Source organism: Phalacrocorax aristotelis, chromosome 10, assembly GCF_949628215.1.
Source record: "Phalacrocorax aristotelis chromosome 10, bGulAri2.1, whole genome shotgun sequence".
NCBI classification, from domain to species: Eukaryota; Metazoa; Chordata; class Aves; order Suliformes; family Phalacrocoracidae; genus Phalacrocorax; species Phalacrocorax aristotelis.
The window spans coordinates 22209560-22231849 of NC_134285.1; the positions used below are offsets into that span (position 1 = coordinate 22209560).

The 22290-nt window shown below is 40.2% G+C and overlaps 1 protein-coding gene across 2 annotated transcripts in view; it reads right to left on the bottom strand.

Moving 5' to 3' along the window:
• Positions 1-22290, bottom strand: part of RGS6 (regulator of G protein signaling 6) — a 288401-nt gene that overhangs the window by 263120 nt on the left and 2991 nt on the right. For both annotated transcript variants that reach the window (XM_075105737.1, XM_075105738.1), the window contains exon 2: positions 9948-10052. In XM_075105737.1, the coding sequence (XP_074961838.1) occupies positions 9948-10031 (84 nt within the window). In that variant the 5' untranslated portion in view covers positions 10032-10052. The remainder of the gene's footprint in view (positions 1-9947; positions 10053-22290) is intronic.

Consider the following 22290-nt stretch of genomic DNA (forward strand, 5'->3'; position numbering starts at 1 on the left):
GAGGAAGAGAGCACCACTGATGCTAAATACACTATGAACAACTTAAACACCGTTTTTATAGTTGAAAAAGAAAATGGAGGTTTCTTTCTTGCATGCAGAAAGAAAAAACTTGTTACAACTCAACATGTTTTCATATTTTTCCTATCAAAAATACTTTAAGAAAAAAGAAAAATCACTACCAAAACAGGTCACCTTTCCTGTTAAGAGGACCAAAGAAAAAAGCACTTGGGCTTCCTGTTTCCAAAGAACAGATGCTTTCATGTTATTAAAAAAGTGGGGGTTTAATCACTGCTTTTTCCACAGATAACTCTCCAGATACAAGCCAATGGTTGTACTATTTTCAGCATACAAACAGATAATAGTAGTGCCACTATTGTAGCTCTGTTTTTCCATGCATTATAAAAATATAATTAACACAGCTCCAGTTAATTTTACTATGAAGAGCCCAGAGGGGAACAGTGCAACTGACAAGAACCCAGTGTTGCCAAGCTTTATGGGACATTTTGTGCAACTTATTGAATGAGCTAATTTGTACGTAGCTACAAGCCCATGTTTAACAAAATTGTGTGGATTTACTGATGAGGAAAGGCATCTAATTACAGCATCAGTGAATGCAATATTCTTTTCATCTGGGGCACCACCAAAACAGCTCCTGCAGCCATGACCATGCCAACAAGCAGAGGAGAATTGTGCTCACAAATACAGAGGTGGTTGAACAGCCTCCACAGTCCTCCAGGTCCATGTCTCCTTGATAAAAACTGCCAACTAATGCAAGACATAAGAAAAAAAATATGTGAAATGGTAGCAGAGCCGGAGACAAAAATTCTTAATATGCAATGGCCACCAAACCTATTTTCATCAAATGAGGAAAAAATACAACTCAAAACAGCCGGTAGAGGAAGAGAACAGAAGTGACACTGGCAGCACTATGCTCTGAGAAGACTCTGGTACACAAAACCATTTCCATCTGGAGTTTAAAAACATAACCACAGAACCATTTCTACTTGAATTCAATCTCGCAGAACCCCATTTTTACAAAATTGAAACATGAACAAAATTGGAGTTCATCTGCTTTCTCAATCAACAAAGAAATAGATCTGAACAACTCATTAATATGTTCCTTGATTATCAACTTCCTTCCTATTCCATTCATTCTACTCTCAGCTAAAGCATTAGAAAATACATACAATATTTTGTCAATTTTTCCTGTTTATGACACAAATATGTAACACTTTACCTTCAGAGGCACTGAATTATTGGTCCGAAGTATAATTTCCAAACACTTCAATGCAAGGTAATATTAATAACCTCCATTAATGTCAAAGAAAAGCAAAGTAGGGAGACATCTTAATTAAATGAACACTTGCCCTCACTTTTTCCACCCCTCAAATACATGTAGCCTTTGAACTAAAGTATCAAATATACTCAAGAATGAGAACACAATTCTTTGTTAGCAGACCCATGCACTTCAGTGTCTGGTTAACTGGTTACTTTTCATTTTCCTCAGTTCATTTAACTTTGGAGAGACAAGGAAAAAGATGATACAGGACAACAGCAGCAGCAATAAAGAAAAAAGAATAAAAGCGATTGCTTCCCCTTGAACATGGTATGACAGCTTTTCATGAAAAAAAAAGAAAACATGCTTCAAAATGTCTTAAGATGCAAAACATGTGTTTTTAAATGGAACCTCATTTGCATATTTTTCATGGTCCCACACAAATAATTCTATTTATTCAAATGAATCCTTCCACTCAGACTTTATCACAGAGCCTTATGAAAGTTCATAATTCTCTGAAGTAATATTTTATTAATGAGGATAGAATAAGGGTTTAGTTGAAGTTCTATTACAAAAAAAAAAACAAAACACGGTTTTGTGTGCATTTCATCCAATTCCATCCAAACTCTCTTCTCTTTCGTCATAATATTGGGGTTCAAGAGCTCATCTGAAACAGCCAGAAGCTGCCTCCTGGAATGAGTCAGACTGGCAGCTCTCTACTACTTCACTGCTTCATTTTGTTTTGTTTTTAATAAATGAAACAATCCCATGGCTAAAATAATGCTTTAGGCAGAAAGAAAGCACTCATATGCAGCATCTTGTCCAAAACAACATGCAAAAGTAAATCAACAAACATAGTGAAAATACTCCAAGACCATAACTTAAAATGCTGACAACAACAAATACACAGAGAAAAACATGAGAAAGATGCTGGGGAAAGAAAAGAGAACCGTTTCCAAAAACGTACGGCACTAAGTGCTACAGCTAGAATAGCATAATCTTACCCTCTAGCTGAACCTTCCCATTTTATCTCTGCATTCTAAATTTGTACTGGTTGCTTCGCTAAAAATATACTTTGAGGTTGTCACAGCTATTGGTCCTGGCTCGTCTTTTTTCTGCCTCTGAGAACAGCTAAAGTAATAGATCACTGTAATTAGACTTTTATGGGTGCAAGAGACAGTTTGTTTCAGTTATAAACAGGAACAGAGAAAAGACGAGCCAGAGAGGAAAGAAAACTAAATAAATTTAAATAAAACAACTGCTTCTGAATATGGAAAAAACTACAAAAGAAAAAAATATCAAAAAGATAGCTATCACCAAAATCACTGACTACCAAGAGGGATACGATACACGAGAGCTAAGGCCACCTTTTCCAAAACCGGAAAGGCAGATTCATCTGTGTAAAATCCAAACAAATTATTCTGTGCATGCATTAGTTGAATTGAAAGATTTAAGGCATATAGGATATATCAAGAAAATATACATACATATATTTTTAGTATATCTTATATCTGTTTTAAGAGCTTATCTCCTATATTACGCTAAACAATATAGCCAGGAAAAACATAAAGGTTATTTGTTCATCCTCATTACTTCAAAGGCGTGTATGTGTGATATATTTAAAAAGAAAAACAAGAAAACAGTTACTTGAGGGTCTGTCTACCTGCCACGTTACATGCATTTCCTTATTTGTAACTTTGCACACCACCTACTAATCTGAATCTATAACCTCACCTAAGTCTTAACTATTACTGCAAGACAAATGATGGAAAGAAACAAGCCACAAAGCGTCCAAAAGCCCTCCCTGCAGGTGGATCACCTCCACCTGACTCTAAAAACATGTTCCTGCCACTTGTATGGCAGCTTTTTTTGTATCTAAACAATGATGCAATGAGCTTCTGAAGTCTTTTGGGCACTAACTTCTTAAAATTTTACACTAATCATTAATCATTTATACACGTCTAACAGATGCAGAAATCAACCCCACAGTCCCCAGCTTTACCACAAGGCTCCCCTGACAGCTACAGTCAAGGTCAATGGCTTTAGCTTTGTTCAAGGACACCAACCTGCCAAACCTCAGCAGTACAAATTGTTTGCTATTGCATGAACAAAGGGTGGTTTTGCAGGTATTTTAGACAGTTTAGTTGGTTAAATTACATATTCAAGGTAATCAGAAGAAGGTACAAACATAAAGCTAGAAAGACTTCTTGACTCATGGTGTCTCCTCTACTTTTGTAAGAAATGATGTCACACAGGCCTCTTCAAAATCATGCCTACATCTATCCTACAACCAGCTGGCTTCCTTGGCCAGAATACTCCATGCAGTGGCTGCTCCAGAACTCCACTCTTCTGAGAATCAGGAACCACCTCCTAATTCCCAGACTGCATTTATTAATCAGAAATTTCTAAAAAATTTATGTGCACACCAGTACTATCCTCAGCTTAGTAAGGTCTTGTCTCTGCCTGACATTTAGTCTTTAAAGCAGTGTTGCAGAGTAACTATATCTCTCCTACCTCATTTTGTTTTGCTGAGCTAAATAAGCCACTTGTTTCTAGTCCATTCTGTGTAACCAGGTCATGCTTTCTGAAGACAGGAGATGACAAGAGAGAAGACTACACCATGACCTAGATGAGGCCATATCACTGGCCCTTTACACAATACTATTGACATCACTCCCTTAGGAATATTTCTCCAAGACACTCTGGGATTATATTTGTGTTTTTCATTTCCATTGCACAACACCGGACCACGACTGTCCTATGACTTACCAATGTACTCGGGTCTCTCTTCTCTGCTGCTCCAAGCCAACAGATCTGTTGCACACAGGCACTCCCATCTTTGTCCCCCACGGTTCAGCCTCTCTCTCTTAGGACTAAATTTAATGCCACTGCTGTGATTCCTCTCCCCAAGATTTTGATGTACAAGGTGTGGAAAGGAGAATCATTGGATGTTACACCTGTCATTACAGGAAATGCCAAGAGAAAATCTCCTAGATAAAAACCATCCAGCTCTGCCTTTACTGCAGCTTGAATTTAACAAGTAGCCCATCTTGCACACCGGCATTCCCCCTCTCTGTGCAACACCCTGTGCAAAGTTGTTGACACAGTGAATGAGTTGGATAAAGACCTTAGCAAGGCTTCAAGAAATGGTCCATTTTTGTTTACAGCCAAGGCACATGAGTATTTGCCGTAATAAATTCACTGAAACCTCCATTTCAATATGCACTACAGAAGTGCAGAGTTAAAGTTGCCCTGCTGCCTAACCTGCATGTTAACACGTCTTGGTAACAAGATTGGGTTTAAATTTATTTTTTAACATTAACAATGCTAGTTTAGGGGTTACTTATCAAAAGTGGTATGTGTTTTGATTCCCGAAGTACTGATATGTACTATCAAATTCAGTCCTGGTTTAATCCTGGGGTACTGCTTTTAGTCTGGAAACAGTAAAAAAAAATCATTAAAAAAAATAATCAGGAAATATCAAGACCAAGATGGTTTAAAATGCCATAAAGTAATCTCTAATGACAGTACAGAAGAAAATCTTTGAGTAAAATGTGAAGACTAGGTCTGCAGCACCATCAACTCATGCATTACCATCGTAATTTTACAATTTTATATTAAAGAACCTGTTACAAAACAGAAGTAATTGTGTGAGAATCTCAGACTTCCTGTACAAAAATAAGGTTCAAGGCCTTTACATGCAGCAGAATCCTAAAATATAACTCAAGAGACAAATAAAAAGAATGCCAAAAGTATTTAACACTTTAAATGTATTTTAGGTTCTGCTGCCTCTCACTGGAACAGCATAAAAACTTGAAAGGGTTTGGAAGCCTCAAAAAAGATGCAGACTGCTTTCATTCAATAAAGCAGAAGTTGTATGCATTAAATCCATCTCATTTTAACACACTGCAGCTTTTCCTCTCTTTGCAACAAATTATCATTTGGACTATACCATTACGGGTTTTGTCTGCTCTTGGTTGCTTGGACAGGGTCCTATCAAGATAGTTTTTCATGTGCTATTTAGCACAACTTAAGAGCAAACAAATGGTAGTCTTGGTCTTCTGACTAGCTCCCAACACCAGCATTACATTCTTTTATCTGAACAGCTAATTTTAACAAGAGCCTCTTCCCCCATCTTTCTGCTTTGTGGTCCATATATTTTTTGCACACATACATCTGTCTTCACAACTGCTTGTTCTCCCATTTCCTGCGCTATCACGACGTTGGACCAGGTCTGACGGCTCCAGCTATGTCTGTTTGCCACAACTAGAACCGTGGAATCTGGCTGGAGAAAGTAAGGCTGCCCCCCTGCCTCTTAAAAAAAAAAAGATTATAGTTCAGATCTTAAACCAGCATTTTAAAAAAAGGGTTAGGCTGCCAAGTACTGAAGGTAGCAAACAACTCAGATTTTTCTGAAAGCATCTTGTGGCAGCTGCAAGTTTGTATTACATTTACTTAGAACGGTAATTGCCTTTGGAAATTATATTTTCCTGCTTGTTCAAAAGATTTATGATGAGTAACCATAAAAATTCAAAATTTAACTCACTAAGTGCCAATGTTAGTGAGCAGATCTAGAAGATGTGTCTGGCAAAATTAAGCAGAGATGGAGATGTACCATCAGATAATTCAGGTCATTTCTTTGGCGATACCCTTTGATATCCCTGAGAGCACGCATGCTCACAGTGGTTCTAAACGTCTCTAACAGTACAGTTTGTGAACTCTTCCCATCCTAACAGATCTCTCTCAGGAACAAGTATGCCTTGCTATCCAATCTAGATTTTCATTTCTGTATTTTCATCCTTCTTGTTATATTCCCCAGGTACTCCTAAACAATCCTTCCTTATTGGTATTTTCAGTTCTTATTTATCCAAGCCCTAAATATTTCAATTTTTTTTTCTTTCAGTGACACGACAGTTTTTCACAATCCTTTCCGTAAGAAGATTTGATTTGCCAAATTATCTCGGTAACAGATCACCTAACAGGTCCAGTGCCAGCAGGTGTCTGTGAACTGTTTGCCTTTCAATACAGTCTGCAGAAGGTGAACTTCTAGACCTAGATTATTGGAACAATGAGCCAAAGGACCCCTGGGATGTAGCAGCCAGCACTTGGAAGCCAGAAAGGCAATCAAGGGTGGCTGGATTTCAAGAGAATGTGACAGGCATTTAAAATTCAATTGATATTTTCTGTTACTGTTTGCTTGGAGCGTGTTTTTCTCCTCTCACTGGCTTTTTATTGCATTTTTTCCTTCTGTGCCGCAGCACCCACACAACACTCAGACTGAAGTGAGGACTGGATGTCACTCACTACCACATAAGCCCTTGTGTATTGACATTGGCTGCTCCCATGAAAAAAGAGGGTAGTGCATTTCAAATAGTCTTTTTAAGCACTGCATACCGCTCTTCCAGTAGTAATCGCAACAAAAAAAAATATCAGCATCTTCTCCAGATGTGGCCAGACTCATTAAAGAAAACATGGTTCCTATGTTTTACTCACAGAGCAGTACTGAAATGGCAATGCAATTTCTGCAGTGCCCTTAAATTTTTATTGGATATCACTATGCCGCACAAGATAAATGACAGCACATCCTTACTGCAGCACTGCTCACAGCCCTATAACCAGCCCAGGGCTACGTAGTGAGACATACGGAGAGATGAGAGGAAGCACATATCCTAGGAGTAGGATGCAGTGGGATGCAGCTTGCTTAATTATAGAGGTCTACCATAATACATAAGTACCTGACAGCAGGGTGTCGAGGCACCCATGATAGTCAGTGAAGACCTAGTCAATACAGCTCATGTAGTTTAGGGTACAATTCATTTTAACAAGCGCAGGGTGAGGCAAATCACACCCTAAACATTGCTTACCCTAATGAGTACATCTGCACTACCTAATCCCCACACAGATGTCTTCCAGAACAGTAGGGCAACATTGAACATTTTGGATTTAAAAAAATAAACATGCCTCACAATTTGATAAATATCAGCCCCCAAAAGGTTAACCCTGAAGGTAGAAGAAAATAAGACTTATCTCACTGAGACCATCTGCTGTAGCAATCAAAGCAGTTAGAATCCATTTGCTTGCAGGAGTCCATAGAGAATATCACAAACTAATTGGAGTCAAAATAAATTAGTTTATTTTGTTCAGCATGGCCAAAATCCATCCCACTTAGTTTTACCTACATAAGTAAAGAGAACAGCCTGTTGTAGGCTTTTCTCCATAAACAATACAGACAGAGGTTGCTCCAAAGGGACACTCAGCACCACCTAAGATCTGATTTGTCCTTTAGATGCGTGTATCTCCCACTAGTGATTATAAAAACCACAACTATTGTCTCGGCTTATGAACTTCAAATAGACCTCAGTGAGTCTCAGTAAAGCAAGCATGAACAATTTGGTGTTGTACTTGTAGGGCTTTCTTCCCTCAAAACCCACAAATGTGACAGTTAATGACAAGCAACAAAATAGTTGACAAAGCAGGAATTACTGTGGTGCCATTATTGAAGCCACATTAATTGTGGTTGCAATTGGGTGAATTACAATGGGTGATGCCGACCCTTATTTCTTCTTCTTCCTTAGGGGGATCAACAATTGCATTTCAGGATCCCTGCTGTGAAAAGCAAACCTTTCACTGTGACACAACACCAACCCTGAACTGCATGATATGCTGGCAGATTGTGTTCTGTATTTCAGGGAGTCCAGTGCAGTGTTTTTTTCTCATTCATTACCGGCAATCAAGCCATTTGAAAGGAAATGAGAAATGAAGAGCTAAACACTCATTTAGAGAGAGGAGAGATAATCAAGAGAATAAAAGTCTTGTCTCAGATTTTGCATATGATTTCTCAACACTAAGGAACATATAATTGATGTGTAATACATATAACTAATATCAAACAGTAAATTAGATTTAGAAAGTCAATCACCAATGGAAATTAACTTTGAAGAATAGGTAATGTTAACCCTAGTCATAAAAGCAATAAAAACCCTCAACAAAAAAACCTGACGCACATGCATTAGCTTAATATTGGCAATACAGAACACAGTATTATTGAACAATGCATGGGGCATGCTATTCTAAAAAATAACTGTATTTTGACAGATGATTCTGTTATGAAGGGCTGATAATACTGACATCTGAGGAACACCAGTAAGGAGAGATGAATCAAATGGTACGAGTATGTTCCCCGTAGACACCACAGAATTTGCAAGCCTTATTCTACAGCAACAATAATGAAACGCTAAAAGGCAAAGAAACTGAGAAATACCTAAGTAGAAATGCCATCAGATGAATAGGAAGTGAGACACATTCAAATAAACATAATGTTTTCAAGAATAGGTAAGTGGATTCTCTGCAGTCACAGATTTAATGCCCTAATTCTAGATCATGCAATCAGAAACTTCTTTCATACCCCATATCTGCTTCAACCTGCTGGGGTGTTGGCCCTCTCAGCAAACAGGTTCTAAAAAGATAATTTGACTAACCGACTACCGCTACTTCCAAATTAGCAGCTGAAGTGTGTTCATAACACATTCAAAACAAACAAGCCTACACATTACCCAGAAAATTTTCCCATGTTAACAATTCCAGATTCCAAACCAAATATGCAACAACTAAACCAAAATTATGGTTATCAAAAAGTAACACTTTAAACAACTTACGCTCTATATGAAACCCAAATTACTTTCTCAGCATATGAAAAGTCATCAAGATTGCAGTCACACAAGCAGAAAACAGGACCATGTACACTCAACACATTTTAGTTATTTATAACTATTTTCTAATGTGTAACAATGATCATACTACACAAGGAAACTTGATTTAGCTAGCATTGTAGCTCTTGAGTTAACGGAATGATAGCTTATCTGAGCCATGCAAGAAATTTTGTCAGAACCATACAACGCTTTCGCATGCTACACAAGAAACATTTTGCAGGCTAAATAAAATATATTTACATTATTTCATTAAATTACAAACAGACTCATTTTCATAGGTAACAGATACATGTAACCCAGAGGTAATAGCAAAACAATTCCTTAGCAAATGGGTCAATAGATTGCTTTTCTTAATCTTTTATGATACCTCCAAAGTACTTCAGAATAAGACGTGTCATCATGGTGAAAGAGTGTTCTTTGACATCATGCATTGCTGTTATTTTAGCTTTGTCTAATTCATTTTTCACTAGCACTTAAGAGTTCTTCTTTTTTTAGTTTAAGCAATGCCATGGGAACTAATAACAACTACCTGCAAAGAATAAAACTGTGAATTATGCAACAAAACACACAACATGAAAAATAGAGAAAAAATGTACTAAAAAATTGTTGCATGCCAGCTACTTTATACTTAGCGTGATAAAACTTGGAACGTATGTGCAATTATTTTAGCTAGACTTAGTAAACTTGACCTATTAGCTAAAGACACATCACAACTATGTACAAGAAGTTATAAACTGCAAGTTATTAGTTTGTCATCAAATATTTTATACTGACAAGCATAAACACTTCCACTGAACAGAATAAGACTTCCAAGCTCCTAAATGCTAGAGGTTTAAACACCTACTTTCCTGAAAACTATTCCAGCTATGCATCCAATACCTTTGACTTCAAAAGGGTCACGGAATCCTTTTACAAGCCAACCGCATAAGAAGAGATTTTTGCACACAGCTCCAAATCCTTACCTTTCTGTAGACTATCATATTTGGAGAACTCTCCTCTGGGTCAGTGATTTCCACATTACTTGGATCAGTGGGCGCTTGGGCCATGTTTGCCTCTTGTAGCTCAGCCTGCAAGGACAGGAGCAAAAGTGAGCATGAACCCAGGGGAGCATGGCGAGGACACACGACTACCTCCAAGGCAGACAGACGAGGATGGTACATTGGAACCATGCTCCACGCTTAACCCAGTGCAGGATTTTATCACACTGTGTCAGACAGTTAAATGCTTTGAACTGATTTGTCTAAAGCACAATGCCCCAAGAGCGAGGACTGCCAAGTCACATACAGCTGTGGTTTGGGGTATCACACACACACATATATTTCTCTGCCAGTTCTGATCTTTTGTCATCAGCCCCCATTCAGTAAAAGATCAATTAATACTTCGCACACTTCCTTTCCTTGCACAAACAGCTTAGACTTTTCAATGAACTTTTGAGGTACCCTCAAACAAAAAGCCAAGGTGGATAAGCTTGCTGTGAGACAGAGTGAAACCCCACTGGAATCAGCGGGAACAGCAGACTGTCAGGCACACTGCTGGTTGTCACCTGCAGACGTTCAGAGCTGCCTCTGGCTCTCCCCAACTCCAGGGCAGCAGCCGGGAACCAAGAAGGCATACTCTGCTTGCTCAGAGTCATTTGCTTCCTTCACCTCTTCTCATGATGAGCCAGGAAGAGGCAGCAGGACACAGGCAAAAAACCACACATAATACTCCTTAACCCAAACTATGTTCTAGAAGCACAGAAGTGCTGCCTTATCTCCTCCAGGTCATGCCAGGCTTGAGGCAAAACATTAGCCTTTAAAGGGGCGGGGGTGGTGGTGGTGTAAGCCCAGTGCAGGGAGGACAATTTAAATTCTAAGTCAAATTTCTAAGTCAAATGCTGTATTTTAAATTTATTTCCACCAGCACATTTGACAAGTTACATCTTAAATGAAATGCTGCTATGGATCCATGTGGTGACCTTTCCTAGCCTAAAAGGTAACATTGCCTCTTAGAGTCACTGGCATTAAAGCTGTTTGACAAGCTCAATTTCTTTAACACTGAAAAGATTGAAATTCCCCATCTCAACATATTTTATTAACAATTGAGACAAAAATGTCTAAATATGTTCACACATGCATAATCTACACATTCACTCGTAAAACCCAGTTCACCACTAAACCTCCTCCCTTATTTAAGGAACAAGATACTTTCCTATTCCTTTCTCTACCCGCTTTTCACATTCCCACAGGCGACAAAGTGCCCCAGCATATAACACACATACATGGCATACAATTATGTATATAATACAGCCCAAGCCATTCTAGCTGTCAGTTATCAGCTCCCAAGGACAAAGTCAAGTGCCAGAATCGGACAACCTCAGACCATATCCCAGCTCTGCTCTGCCTCAGCAATGAAAAGACTATTCCTGTAACATGGCATCCTCAGCTGGAGCCAGAAGCAGCCAAGAGATCCCTTTAAACAAGGGAGATCCCTTTAAGCAGGGGACAGAGACCAAGGTTAATCAACCTACATCAATCCAAATTCCTTCTTTTATTTCTTTTACGAAGCACGCATACTCACGCACGACTGTGGACATAAATGCATTTGTACATGCAGATACCAATTCTGAAACTCAGTAATACAGTTCTAGCTCAAATTAAACAATATACATATATATTACCTTTCAAAGGCATGTTGAGGCCAATTTACACACTATTTTATATTTAAAGGACAAAAAAATTATTTTAATTCCTATTAAACTCTCATGTCTTCCTGGAAGCCCAAGAACTGCACTGTTGTGCCAGGTCATGAGCTAGAAAGGAAACAGACTAAATTCTCTAAGCAAAATGATTAGATGCAAAACTTAAATAGCACAAATGGTGAGGAGTAAAGCTTTTTAAAATTATAGCACTTAGAATGATTTGCACTAATGTGCATTTTCACAGCACTTTTAGTCATGATTTCAAGTCACTGAAGAGTTAGGCTCTAGTTATCACCACTAAATTGAATGGAGCAGGAACTTGGTAGAGATTTTATGTAACTTTCTGAAGGAAAGCAGAGCTGAAAGCCTATGTCAAGTCACCCGAGATTCAGTTTCACCTGCAGTATATAAAAACCATGTTCACTGCTTACTTTAAACCTGAGATTAGATATGCATACTTTAAAACAATTGCAGTTAACTTTTGATTGAGCAATACGTCTTTAAAGAAGAAATTTCCAATTTCTAATCAAAAAGCCCTCTGTAGCTTTACTTAACTGTGCTTTGTTCATTGCATTATTCACTTTGAACATCCACATTTACAAATTCTGTTGTTCTTGTTCTACTATCAGCTTACTTGATTTTTTCTGATTCTTCAGGATTTTCCCCCAAAGCGCATCTTGAAGATTTTCATCTGCTCCAGTGCAACAAGACAATAACACCTTGCACAATATGGCTGTCACGCTGTACACCGTGACACTGAGGGAACCACCAACTGCCTCTGAAGATCTAAAATGGGTAATCAATACAAACAAACCTGTTGCTGGAATTTTGCAAAAGTGCCTCCCACTGGTGCCCAGCATCTCCTGCTGGGTTTTGGTCAGGAACAGCAGGAGCAGGGCCACCTTTGCAGGAGTGACAGCAGGATGGATGCCGCAGAGGACAAGGCTGGAGACAAGGTGGGACTGAGGTGCACCCCAGAGCTGACAAAAGCGTGAACAATCCCTCCACACAGCCCAGGCACTTCTGGTGCTGGGATGAGCCCTAGTGAAGCCCCTGGATCAGGGGGTCCCCCAGGGCCCTTGAGGAATTGTCAGGGCTCTGGCCATCACCTAAGTTTCTTGACTTTCTTCTAGACTGCTTTTTTTTTTTAAAACACAAAATCCTTTTTTAGGTGGTATTCTTATTCTAGAGAAAAAATAGACTACAGAGGAAATAAGACAGTGATATGACATGGGCATGCTCTTGGCTCTTCAAGATGAAAGCATGGCAATGCTGGGTACCCGTGGATCTTATTACACCAGTGCTTTTTCTTGTACGGGAGCTGAGTACAGCTCAGCATGCAGTGATGCAGGGCTGCTTCCCTGCACTCCCACCATGCTAAAGCCTGGTTTCAAAGCAGTTCACAAATGGGGCATTCTCACTAGCCTGAGATTGTGGCACTGATTTCACACCCCACAGATGCAGACAAACTGCCAGTCATGCAGCAGCAATACCTCTGACTAAGGAGCAACATCAGCACAACCCAGGGGAGCACCGCTTTGTCTCCGCCTGGGGGACAGACCAGCAGGAAGAAGGGCACTGAGCCCAGAGCCAGGGCTCCAGTGACGGAAGCTACCTGCTATGAACACAAACAAGACTGCTCACGTTCAAAGGACAGATTTTTTTAATCCAAATAATCATGCTGCATTTGTAACCCTTTAATTAATATAATGGTATGTGATAGTCCACATCTGACTAGCATAGTTCTCTTAAAAAAAAAAAAACAAACAAACAAAAACCCAGTAGTCTAGCATCGCAGGACTAATTTTTCAAGAGATCCTCTTAAAATCTATTCTTTCTACACAATTTTTTCCTCACCGCCAGCCGAGTCTACTTGGGATGCAAGCAGAAAGTCACTACACATGTTAAAGAGAGTCTGCCTTCTAAACCTTTCTCTAAGCACTTATTTGCAATGCATCAGCCGGAACAGAATCCAGCTCGGTCTTATATAGACATGTCAGCTACATGGGGCTGAGAAGGGCAAGCATTTTATTTAGGTTTTTAAAAAAATTAAAAGTATTCACGCACAGCCCTCAGTTAAAAGCCTCACCAATTACTACCTGAGGAGCACCATCAGCTCCTTACTCCTACAGGCAGATCACTACATTACCAGCAGCTAACTCATACCAGCCTGCATCCACACACCAGCAATCTAAATCCAAATGCATACCTTCAAAAAAAAAAAGTGGTCTGAATTCCAACTCTCAGGTTCAAAAGATGCTGTCTTCCCACAGCTGTTTTTCTGACAATAGCCATGCTTGCAGTAAGCTAGTCTCCTCAGTGGCAAAAGTGATAAAAATGGAAAACCATTTGTGCTAACCATCTTCTCACTCCGCCGCACGCAAGGAGCAAACCAGCAATCTTCAACTTCTTGTTTATGGAGAAGATAGCCTATGAAGCCTTTAAAAAAATTACTCCCAAAAATAATCTAAAAAGAGAGGGTACATTCGCCCCTTGCTGGTTTTTCCTTTTTCTAAAATTTTATTCTTTATTATAGAACAGTTCTGCTTTTTCTTGAGCAACATAATCACATGGGACTAGATAGGCAGCCTTTAACAAAATGCACTGAATCACAGTACGAGTTTTCTCTCTCTCTTATCTGATCAGGCTCATCAAACTCTCCCAAAAACCAGAAACTGCAAAAAGATATGATTCCCATACATTACAAAAGGATCAGTGAACTCCTTTAAACTGGAATAACCAATTTTATAAAATGCCCCAAAAAGTAAGAAAAACTTTTTTTTTCTCAACAGCTGCCTCTTTAGGAGTTTAATAATAAAATTTCAAAGACTAACCTTTGCATTTTTGTGCATAAACACTGTCAGTATTAAATCTCTACATATGTGTAAATTCAGTGAAAGCATCTATGCAGTAAATTAAAAGCTTCCCATAAATATTCTAAAACACCTTCACTACTTTAAGAAAAGACTATTGTAAACAAGACTGCTGTAAGAAAACTTATAGGCACAGACACCCATGTGCTTCACAGAAATTACCCCACCAAGGAGTCCTTATACATTCTGGGTTTTATAGGTAATAGAGAAAGAAAAAAGTACAACGTTAGAAGAAATTTTGCAAAATAAGCTATTTCTTGAAAACATCACCAGTGTTTCCCAATACAGGGTCATATTTGGACCCTAAGCCTGCATTTCAATAAATAAGTTGTCAACTTAATAAGCAAAATTGGGAGTGCAAAACATTTCTTGCACATTTGAGATAAAATGAGATAATTTGTTATAATGTGCATAAATTTAATCCTGGAAAATAATCTATCATGTGAATCACCATGTAAACATCCATCAGCACTGCTCAGCTGAAATACAATTCTGGGTGATAATAAGTGGAAGTTACCTTTATGCCGTGTAATTAATATATTTCCAGGGCCTCTTATCATTGACACGTAGTGCTAATGTCAAATCATGAGATATTTGGAGCTTTAGCACACAACGATAGAGTAAAATACAATTTCATGTCATTAATATCTAGGTAATTTATTTATAATAAGCAAAACTGATCTAGACTACATGACTTTTAGGTGCCTGAGAATTCACATAACCTTCCACCTTGCTGAACTGATAATTACCTAGTAGCAAAAATCCCTACCTGGTTTGCTAGGATAGATCATGTTATTAAGGTGACAGGAGGGAAGAGACAAGAAAAAAATAATCAGTCAATCTGAATTCAGTTAGTCACCATTAAGTTAATATTTCACATCCATTACAAAAGTCTCACTAGAATTCCACTGGAAAGAATGAAACTTGCAGCTTCATGCTTCTCTCCTGGTTTTCTGTTACTTTAAGCGATCTGGATAACAGCATCAAGTGTAGCCTGATGAAGTTTGCAGATGACACCAAATTGAGTGGGGAAGTAGACACTCCAGAAGGGAGAGCTGCTCTGCAGGGAGATCTGGATAGGCTGGAAGAGTGGGCCAGCAAGAACCTTATGAAGTTCAACAAGGAGAAGTGTAAGGTCATGCACCAGGGAAAACATAATCCGGGAGTGCAGCACAGACTGGGATCCACCTGGCTGGAGAGCAGCTCTGTGGAAAGGGACCTGGGGGTCCTGGTGGACACGAAGCTCAACATGAGCCAACAGGGTGCTGCTGCGGCCAAGACGACCAACAGGATGCTGGGTGGCATCAAAAAGGGCATCGCCAGCAGAGAGAAAGAAGTCATCACCCCACTCCACTCAGCGCTTGTCAGGCCACACCTGGAGCACTGTGTACAGTTCTGGTCCCCGCCATACAAAAAGGATGTGGACAGTCTGGAAGGGGTCCAGAGAAGGGCCACCAAGATGATCAAAGAACTGGGAAGCTGCCATACGAGGGTAGGCTGGGAGAGCTGGGTTTGTTCAGCCTTGAGAAAAGGAGGCTCAGAGGGGATCTCATCCCCATGTACCAGTACTTAAGGGGTAGCCACAAAGAAGATGGACACTCCCTCTTTACAAGGAGTCACATGGAGAGGACAAGGGGGAATGGACACAGGTTGCTCTTGGGGAGATTCTGATTGGACACAAAAGGAAAATTTTTCACAGTGAGGACAGTCACCATTGGAATAATCTTCCCAGGGAAGTGGTTGACTTGGCCACGTTGGACACCTTCAAGATTTGACTGGACAGGGTGCTGGGCCATCTTGTCTAGACTGTGCTCTTCCTAGAAAGGTTGGACTAGATGATCCCTGAGGTCCCTTCCAACCTGGGAATCACTAACTAAGACTTAAGCATGCCCAGCAAGGTACGCATACTAGAGGACAACATACAGCATATCGTAGAAGTCAACCTGTTTACCAAGGCGACCAGAAGATCCCAGGTCCAACATGGGCGATGGCTGGTCTAGCTCAGTCAGAGCCCTGCACAATTCACCTCTACTCTTCCTTCAGAAGTAAATCTGTATGACTAACAAAATAATTTTCCAAATCGGAACTGATACAACATCTGTCTCAGTCAGACAAAAGCTGAGGAGACTGGAGATGAGGTCAAAACTCCACCATCTACTCCAGTATTCTTACTGGTGAGGAAGGTGAAACACTGGTATTACACACGGCACTGCTGACCACTGCGCTCAGTGGAACAAGACTCTGCAAGCATGTTCCCCTACTAAGAGAGATGCTGAGGAGGACACGAGGGCTAGTGCAACAGAGGCTGGGCATCCCCATGTAGGGAGCCACACCACAGTTAGCAGTGACAGACTAAAGGGTCCTGTGCCACTGCGGATACCACCGCGCTGCTCCCCTGCATGAACAAGCAGCAAAGAGAGTCTGCTTCCATCAATGAAGTACAGCTCCCAGAGCATCTAAAAATCCTTCCAAATACTGTTTTGGACATCAAATTGTAACTGAAGTTACTCTGAAAATACTTTTCCAGTGGAAGATCATCCCAGACCTTCTGCCCTTCCTTGCAAGGGCTGAACACTGCAGTACTATCAACAATATTCAGTCTGTTGCCTTTTTTAAGTAACAAAGTATAAACACTGCCAGCAACTGCACTTAATGTTCAAATTTTTGTCAAACAAATTCCTCCTTGTTTATGAGAAAGCAGTTTTGTTTACACTGGGATAATTCACGGATTCTAAAGGACCCCATTCCTCCCCTTTCTGAGGTACCAGGGAGCCCCATGCTGAAGTACTAGAGCTCAAAGCTTCTCTCACTCAGCAGGACAAGAGACAGGCAGGCATCTAGGCATGGAAACAGCAGAGACTTTTGCCTCACCCTGCCAGAGCATGAAGAAAGGACCCAGTTCTGGGATACTCCCTTTTTCTTCTCTTTAAGGAAACTGGAACAAACCTGATGAAGACTGGGATTTCTAATTCTTACTACTCTCACAGATGTTTCCTAAAGGTGCAGCCTCCTTCCACACATGTAACTAAGTGCTTCCTGTGAAAAACCTGCTTCAAAACATTGTACAGGTATGTCTACATTTCCACACAGGGAGCAAGCAGGGAGGGAGCAAGCTCCAGGCTCCTGATCACCAGCACTGCTTAACTGCTAGTTTGCTCCCAGGTTCTCTTTTGTGGAGCTCCAAACCAGCATGTGGACATAGGTCTGGGAACACAGTTCGCACCCATCACCACTTGCTTCCAAGAGTCAGCACGGATGACCTTAGACAGGGTTTGGCTCCCTACTTCTTATCCGTTCCTCCAGCAGTCTCCCAATAGGTTCTGCAACCCCACACAGCCTCCCACCATGTCCCAAGTCATGCAATGCATAACCTCATCCTTTTGGTGGGCTGCAGGACAATCTCACATTTTTTTAAACGCTGTACTTGGAAAAAAAACACACATAATGATCACTGTGTCTTTGGGCCACAGAGGTACCATCTAGTGACCAGAGAAGGCCCCTCTGGCCAAGTATATGCACTATGGACACAGCCATTTCTTAGACAGAACTAGCACTCAGACATGAGGCAATCCAAGCCACTTGACTTCCTACAGACAGACAGAGGCTACAAGTTTAAACTCAGCCCACTGTGCAATCTAATGTGAGCAGCTGGTTTCTGTATGTCCTCCTCTCCAACCACTTGCTGTTCCCCATTACGTACGTCCTTTAATAAAACAAGTAAGTATGCACAGTGTGGTGGTCTAAGCAGAACATTGCCAACAAGGGATCACAAAGGCCTTGTTCCACCTCCAAAAAAGGGTGCTCTCTGTGGTCTTGAGCAATTTTCTCTCCATCTGTGACAAATGTGGTAGTACTCACTCTGTCACATAATTGTATAACAGATGACACTAAGGATGGACAGTTCCAGTTATTCCAGTCACGTTAGCTGCAGGTGACCTGTCTCCGTCACCTGGCAGATGATCAGGCTGCTTCTTGATAAACCATGGAAAATTACTTACTTTCCTCCCCTTTCCCCAGGGCACCACACCCCATTTTGATTCTATGCATTTCTAAATCTGCAGGTATTTCTAGCCATTTTAGATTTCTGAAAATACTGTCTCCAACTGGATGTTACATCCAGGAAATCTAGGGGCAGAAGCCAAGATAAAGTAACTTTCTCCGCATCTGACACTGACTAGGTCCTCAGTTCCCTGATGCTTAGAGGCATTCTCTCTCTCTTTTTTTTTTTTCTCTCATAGAGAAATACACAGTAGCTGTTTTCTCGTCTGTCCACCCAAGGTGTGCTGGAAGCATTGCTGACTTAAAATGAAGACCTTTCTCACTTTCAGAGTTTTCAATCTATTATTTGATAGGTAGACAAACAAGGCGAGCAAGACAACTAAAAGGAAAAATGGAATGGGGATGGGTGGTAGCAAATACTGACAAATGAACTTCTTATTAACAAGGCAAATTTTTCCCTTTACGAAATCAATTGTTAAAATGGGCACTTGCATACCAAATCTACTTTTAATGGATGAGAATGATGTTATACCCAGGAAGAAATTGCCTCAAATACATCCATCCTTCTTCCAAAGAATTCAGAACAAAATGCAGTATCTACCTGTAATCAATCTACCTTCCATTAAAAAATACCGCTGCAAGTACAAGATCTCTTGGAAAGGCTCTGAGCCAACATGCTGTTACCAAGGATAGCTACAGAGAATGTAACAGCAAATATATGCTGAATATTTAACTGAAACAAGTGTCAGTGCTATACAAATTTAGAAATGCAAAGAGATAGATATAGCCCAACTTTGAACTTCATCTGAATAGGTGACCCCAAACTACTGAAGTATTTATAAAGTGCTATCAGTCTGCAAGGAGCAGTTGCAAAGGAGAGCACTGAAGCTGTACTTTGCTGTTTTCCAACAATGCCAACTTATTGGCCAGAATCATTCCCTGTGGAAAATGAGTAACTGCACTGATAACACAGAGCTTGAGGGTACACTTCTAGTCCCTTCTCCAATATAAGTCCTTCATTGAAAAATCATCTTCCTTGGATCAGTTAAGGTGTGCTTACAAGCATCTTGTCCATGAAGCTGGTTCATCAAATACACCATCGCTGAAAGTGACTTGTACTTTATGCACCACAGAAAGTACTAATTGTAACTACAGTAAGCTACTTCTGGGGGGTGAACTGCATTTTCTATTTTACACTGTATCCAATAAGTTGAAAACAACTGAAGAAAATGGATTCAAAGAGAACACTGAATAAGAAGCACAGGCTAATGGATGTTCCAATACTGGCTGACAAGAAAAATCAAAATACTAAAATCAAAAAAAAAAAGGCCCTAGTACCTGTCAGATTCCAAATTCAGAATTACTCTACCTAAACTCCCTTTTCCAAATGGAGCTTGCTAAAATAAAGCTCCCTTTAAGTAGTCTAATGCAAGTTGATATAACAACCAATCCACCCCTGCATTGATCAGTGACTGCACAATCTCATTTAAAACACCCCAAAGTGCTGAGAGCTCTTGCTTGTTGTTCATTCTCAAGAGGATGGAAAATTGCAAGCACCCTGCAACCAAATAAAACGCAACATTTGCTACCCAAAAGCACAGGCGCTTTTGAAGATACGGCACCATACAATACCACCTGTGCAAATGAACACAACTGGTTGCATCCCACCTGCTTCAAGGACATGATGCAATATACTACGATTTCACTGCCCTGCTGTTTACCACAGCACACGGCCTTTTCAGATGCAAATTACATCCAAATCACTTCAGTAATTGCAATGTAAAAAGCATCTAAGCCACTCCTGAATTAGCCAGCTCAAGTTCACACACCCACGCAGTTCAGCAGAGTCTACAAAACCCACTGCAGTGGTTCATCTAACTTGAACTACCCAATGCTGCAACTGGACTACTATAAACACCAATATATGCTACGTACATTATAAATACTAATATGCGTTACTACTACTGCTGTTATACTATAATATTTCTATCAAGACAGTTCCTTTAATTGAGCTAATGTGTGCCTATGCCAGACTGCCGTTACACTAGCGAAGGCATAATCTAAAACTAGTTGCTCATCTGTGACAAGAGGCAAACATTATTTTCTTTTACAAAATGATAAACTAAATCACAATGAAATTAAGTGACTTCCCACATTCACATAACGGATGACAGAGCGGTAAATCGAACATATAAGCCCTGACTTTCAAACCATTAGTTCTCATTTGCTCAACATGCAACCCCATAGCACAGCAGGTCTGTAGTAATCAATCTGAAGAGCTTTTAAATACTCTTTGAACCTTTCACTGCTGTTGCCAGCAAAGCGCAGCGAAAAAGATGAAATATTGTCCCTTTCCGCTGGGATGATGTTTGTAATGTGTAATTGAAGATTCCTGGCAAAAATACAGCACTAATTCCTCTCCACTGCCTACCTACCTCATGGTCCCCACCACCCCAGTATAGGCAAAGTGCAGTACCTGTGCCTTACTCTGCTGCTGCTGAGCCTAGGAACAGATAGCTGCTTCCCGCATAACAATGCAGAGCTCCTGGGACGTCAAAACGTCAGAACCTTATTGCTCGCTGAAGTGTTAATCTACCTCTCTCTCTCTCCACATTCTTTGCCACCAGCTACAGGAATGTTAAAAAATAGTATGAGATCTGATGTAACACAAGTGGGTAGCAGCAGTCTCTCTTGACTCCACAATCTTTCCAGAGCTTGACAACCAATGAGGAAAATACAAATTAGCTCTCCTCTTTCTTGCTCGTCTTCATAGATACAGCACAACAGCAGAAATTAGCTCATTCCCCAGTCACCACAGTACAGTATGACTCCAGCTAGAAACAGTAACTGAAATAATGGAAAAGTCTTTTTGTGATACAATTTATATAGATTAAGAGAACACTGTGCATTCACTTACATTAATATCATCCTTTAAAGACTTTAAAAGTCACTATATCATTAAAGGAAAACTGTCATCAAACACAGTTTAGAACTCTCAATGATATACCCTTGAAAATGTAATAATAGGGGTAAGGCAAATTTTTCAAGGTACTTCAGACTGTGTGCATTCTAGCCACTTTAAAACCCCATAAATCCACCGCCCCGAGGACACAATGCAAGCAGTGCTTCCACAGTCGCTACACAGAAAGTTAAGAAGTGAAGAGTGGAGGCAGAGATTCACAGGGAAAAAAAAGTTAGAGATGTAGGAACATGATAATTTAGTTCAGAATATGAAGACAGATGTTCAACTATATATAAGTGCTCAAAGATGAAAAGAGGAAATTTTGTAGCCTGAAGAAGTCAGATGGGCAACTCCACAGGAAGCGGAGTTCTGAAAGCGGGTTCTGAACACCCAAGGTGGTGTCCATCACCACCTACAGACACCTAAATGTTCCCAAAATGTGCTTGGCCAGCACAGCTCTGGTCAGCTTTCCTCTAATAGGCAGACAGAGCCACAAGCATTTGGGTTAAAAGTACTACTACACCTTCAGTAATAACATAGGGCCATGATACCTCACTTACATCTCGACTGATACTTTAGATGGCAAAGTGCTGCCTTATGCCACACTGGTGACAGCAGTTCAAAGGCTGACATGAAGAAACACCCTTCCAAATCACCAACGTAATACTCTTATTGTACCCAGGTTTTCTTTGTAATTGTAATTCTGTGGTATGAATTGACATCGATAATAACACAATCATGGAAAAGCTGAGAGGAGGCCTGTGAGGAACCAGGAGCATTTCAGTTCTGAC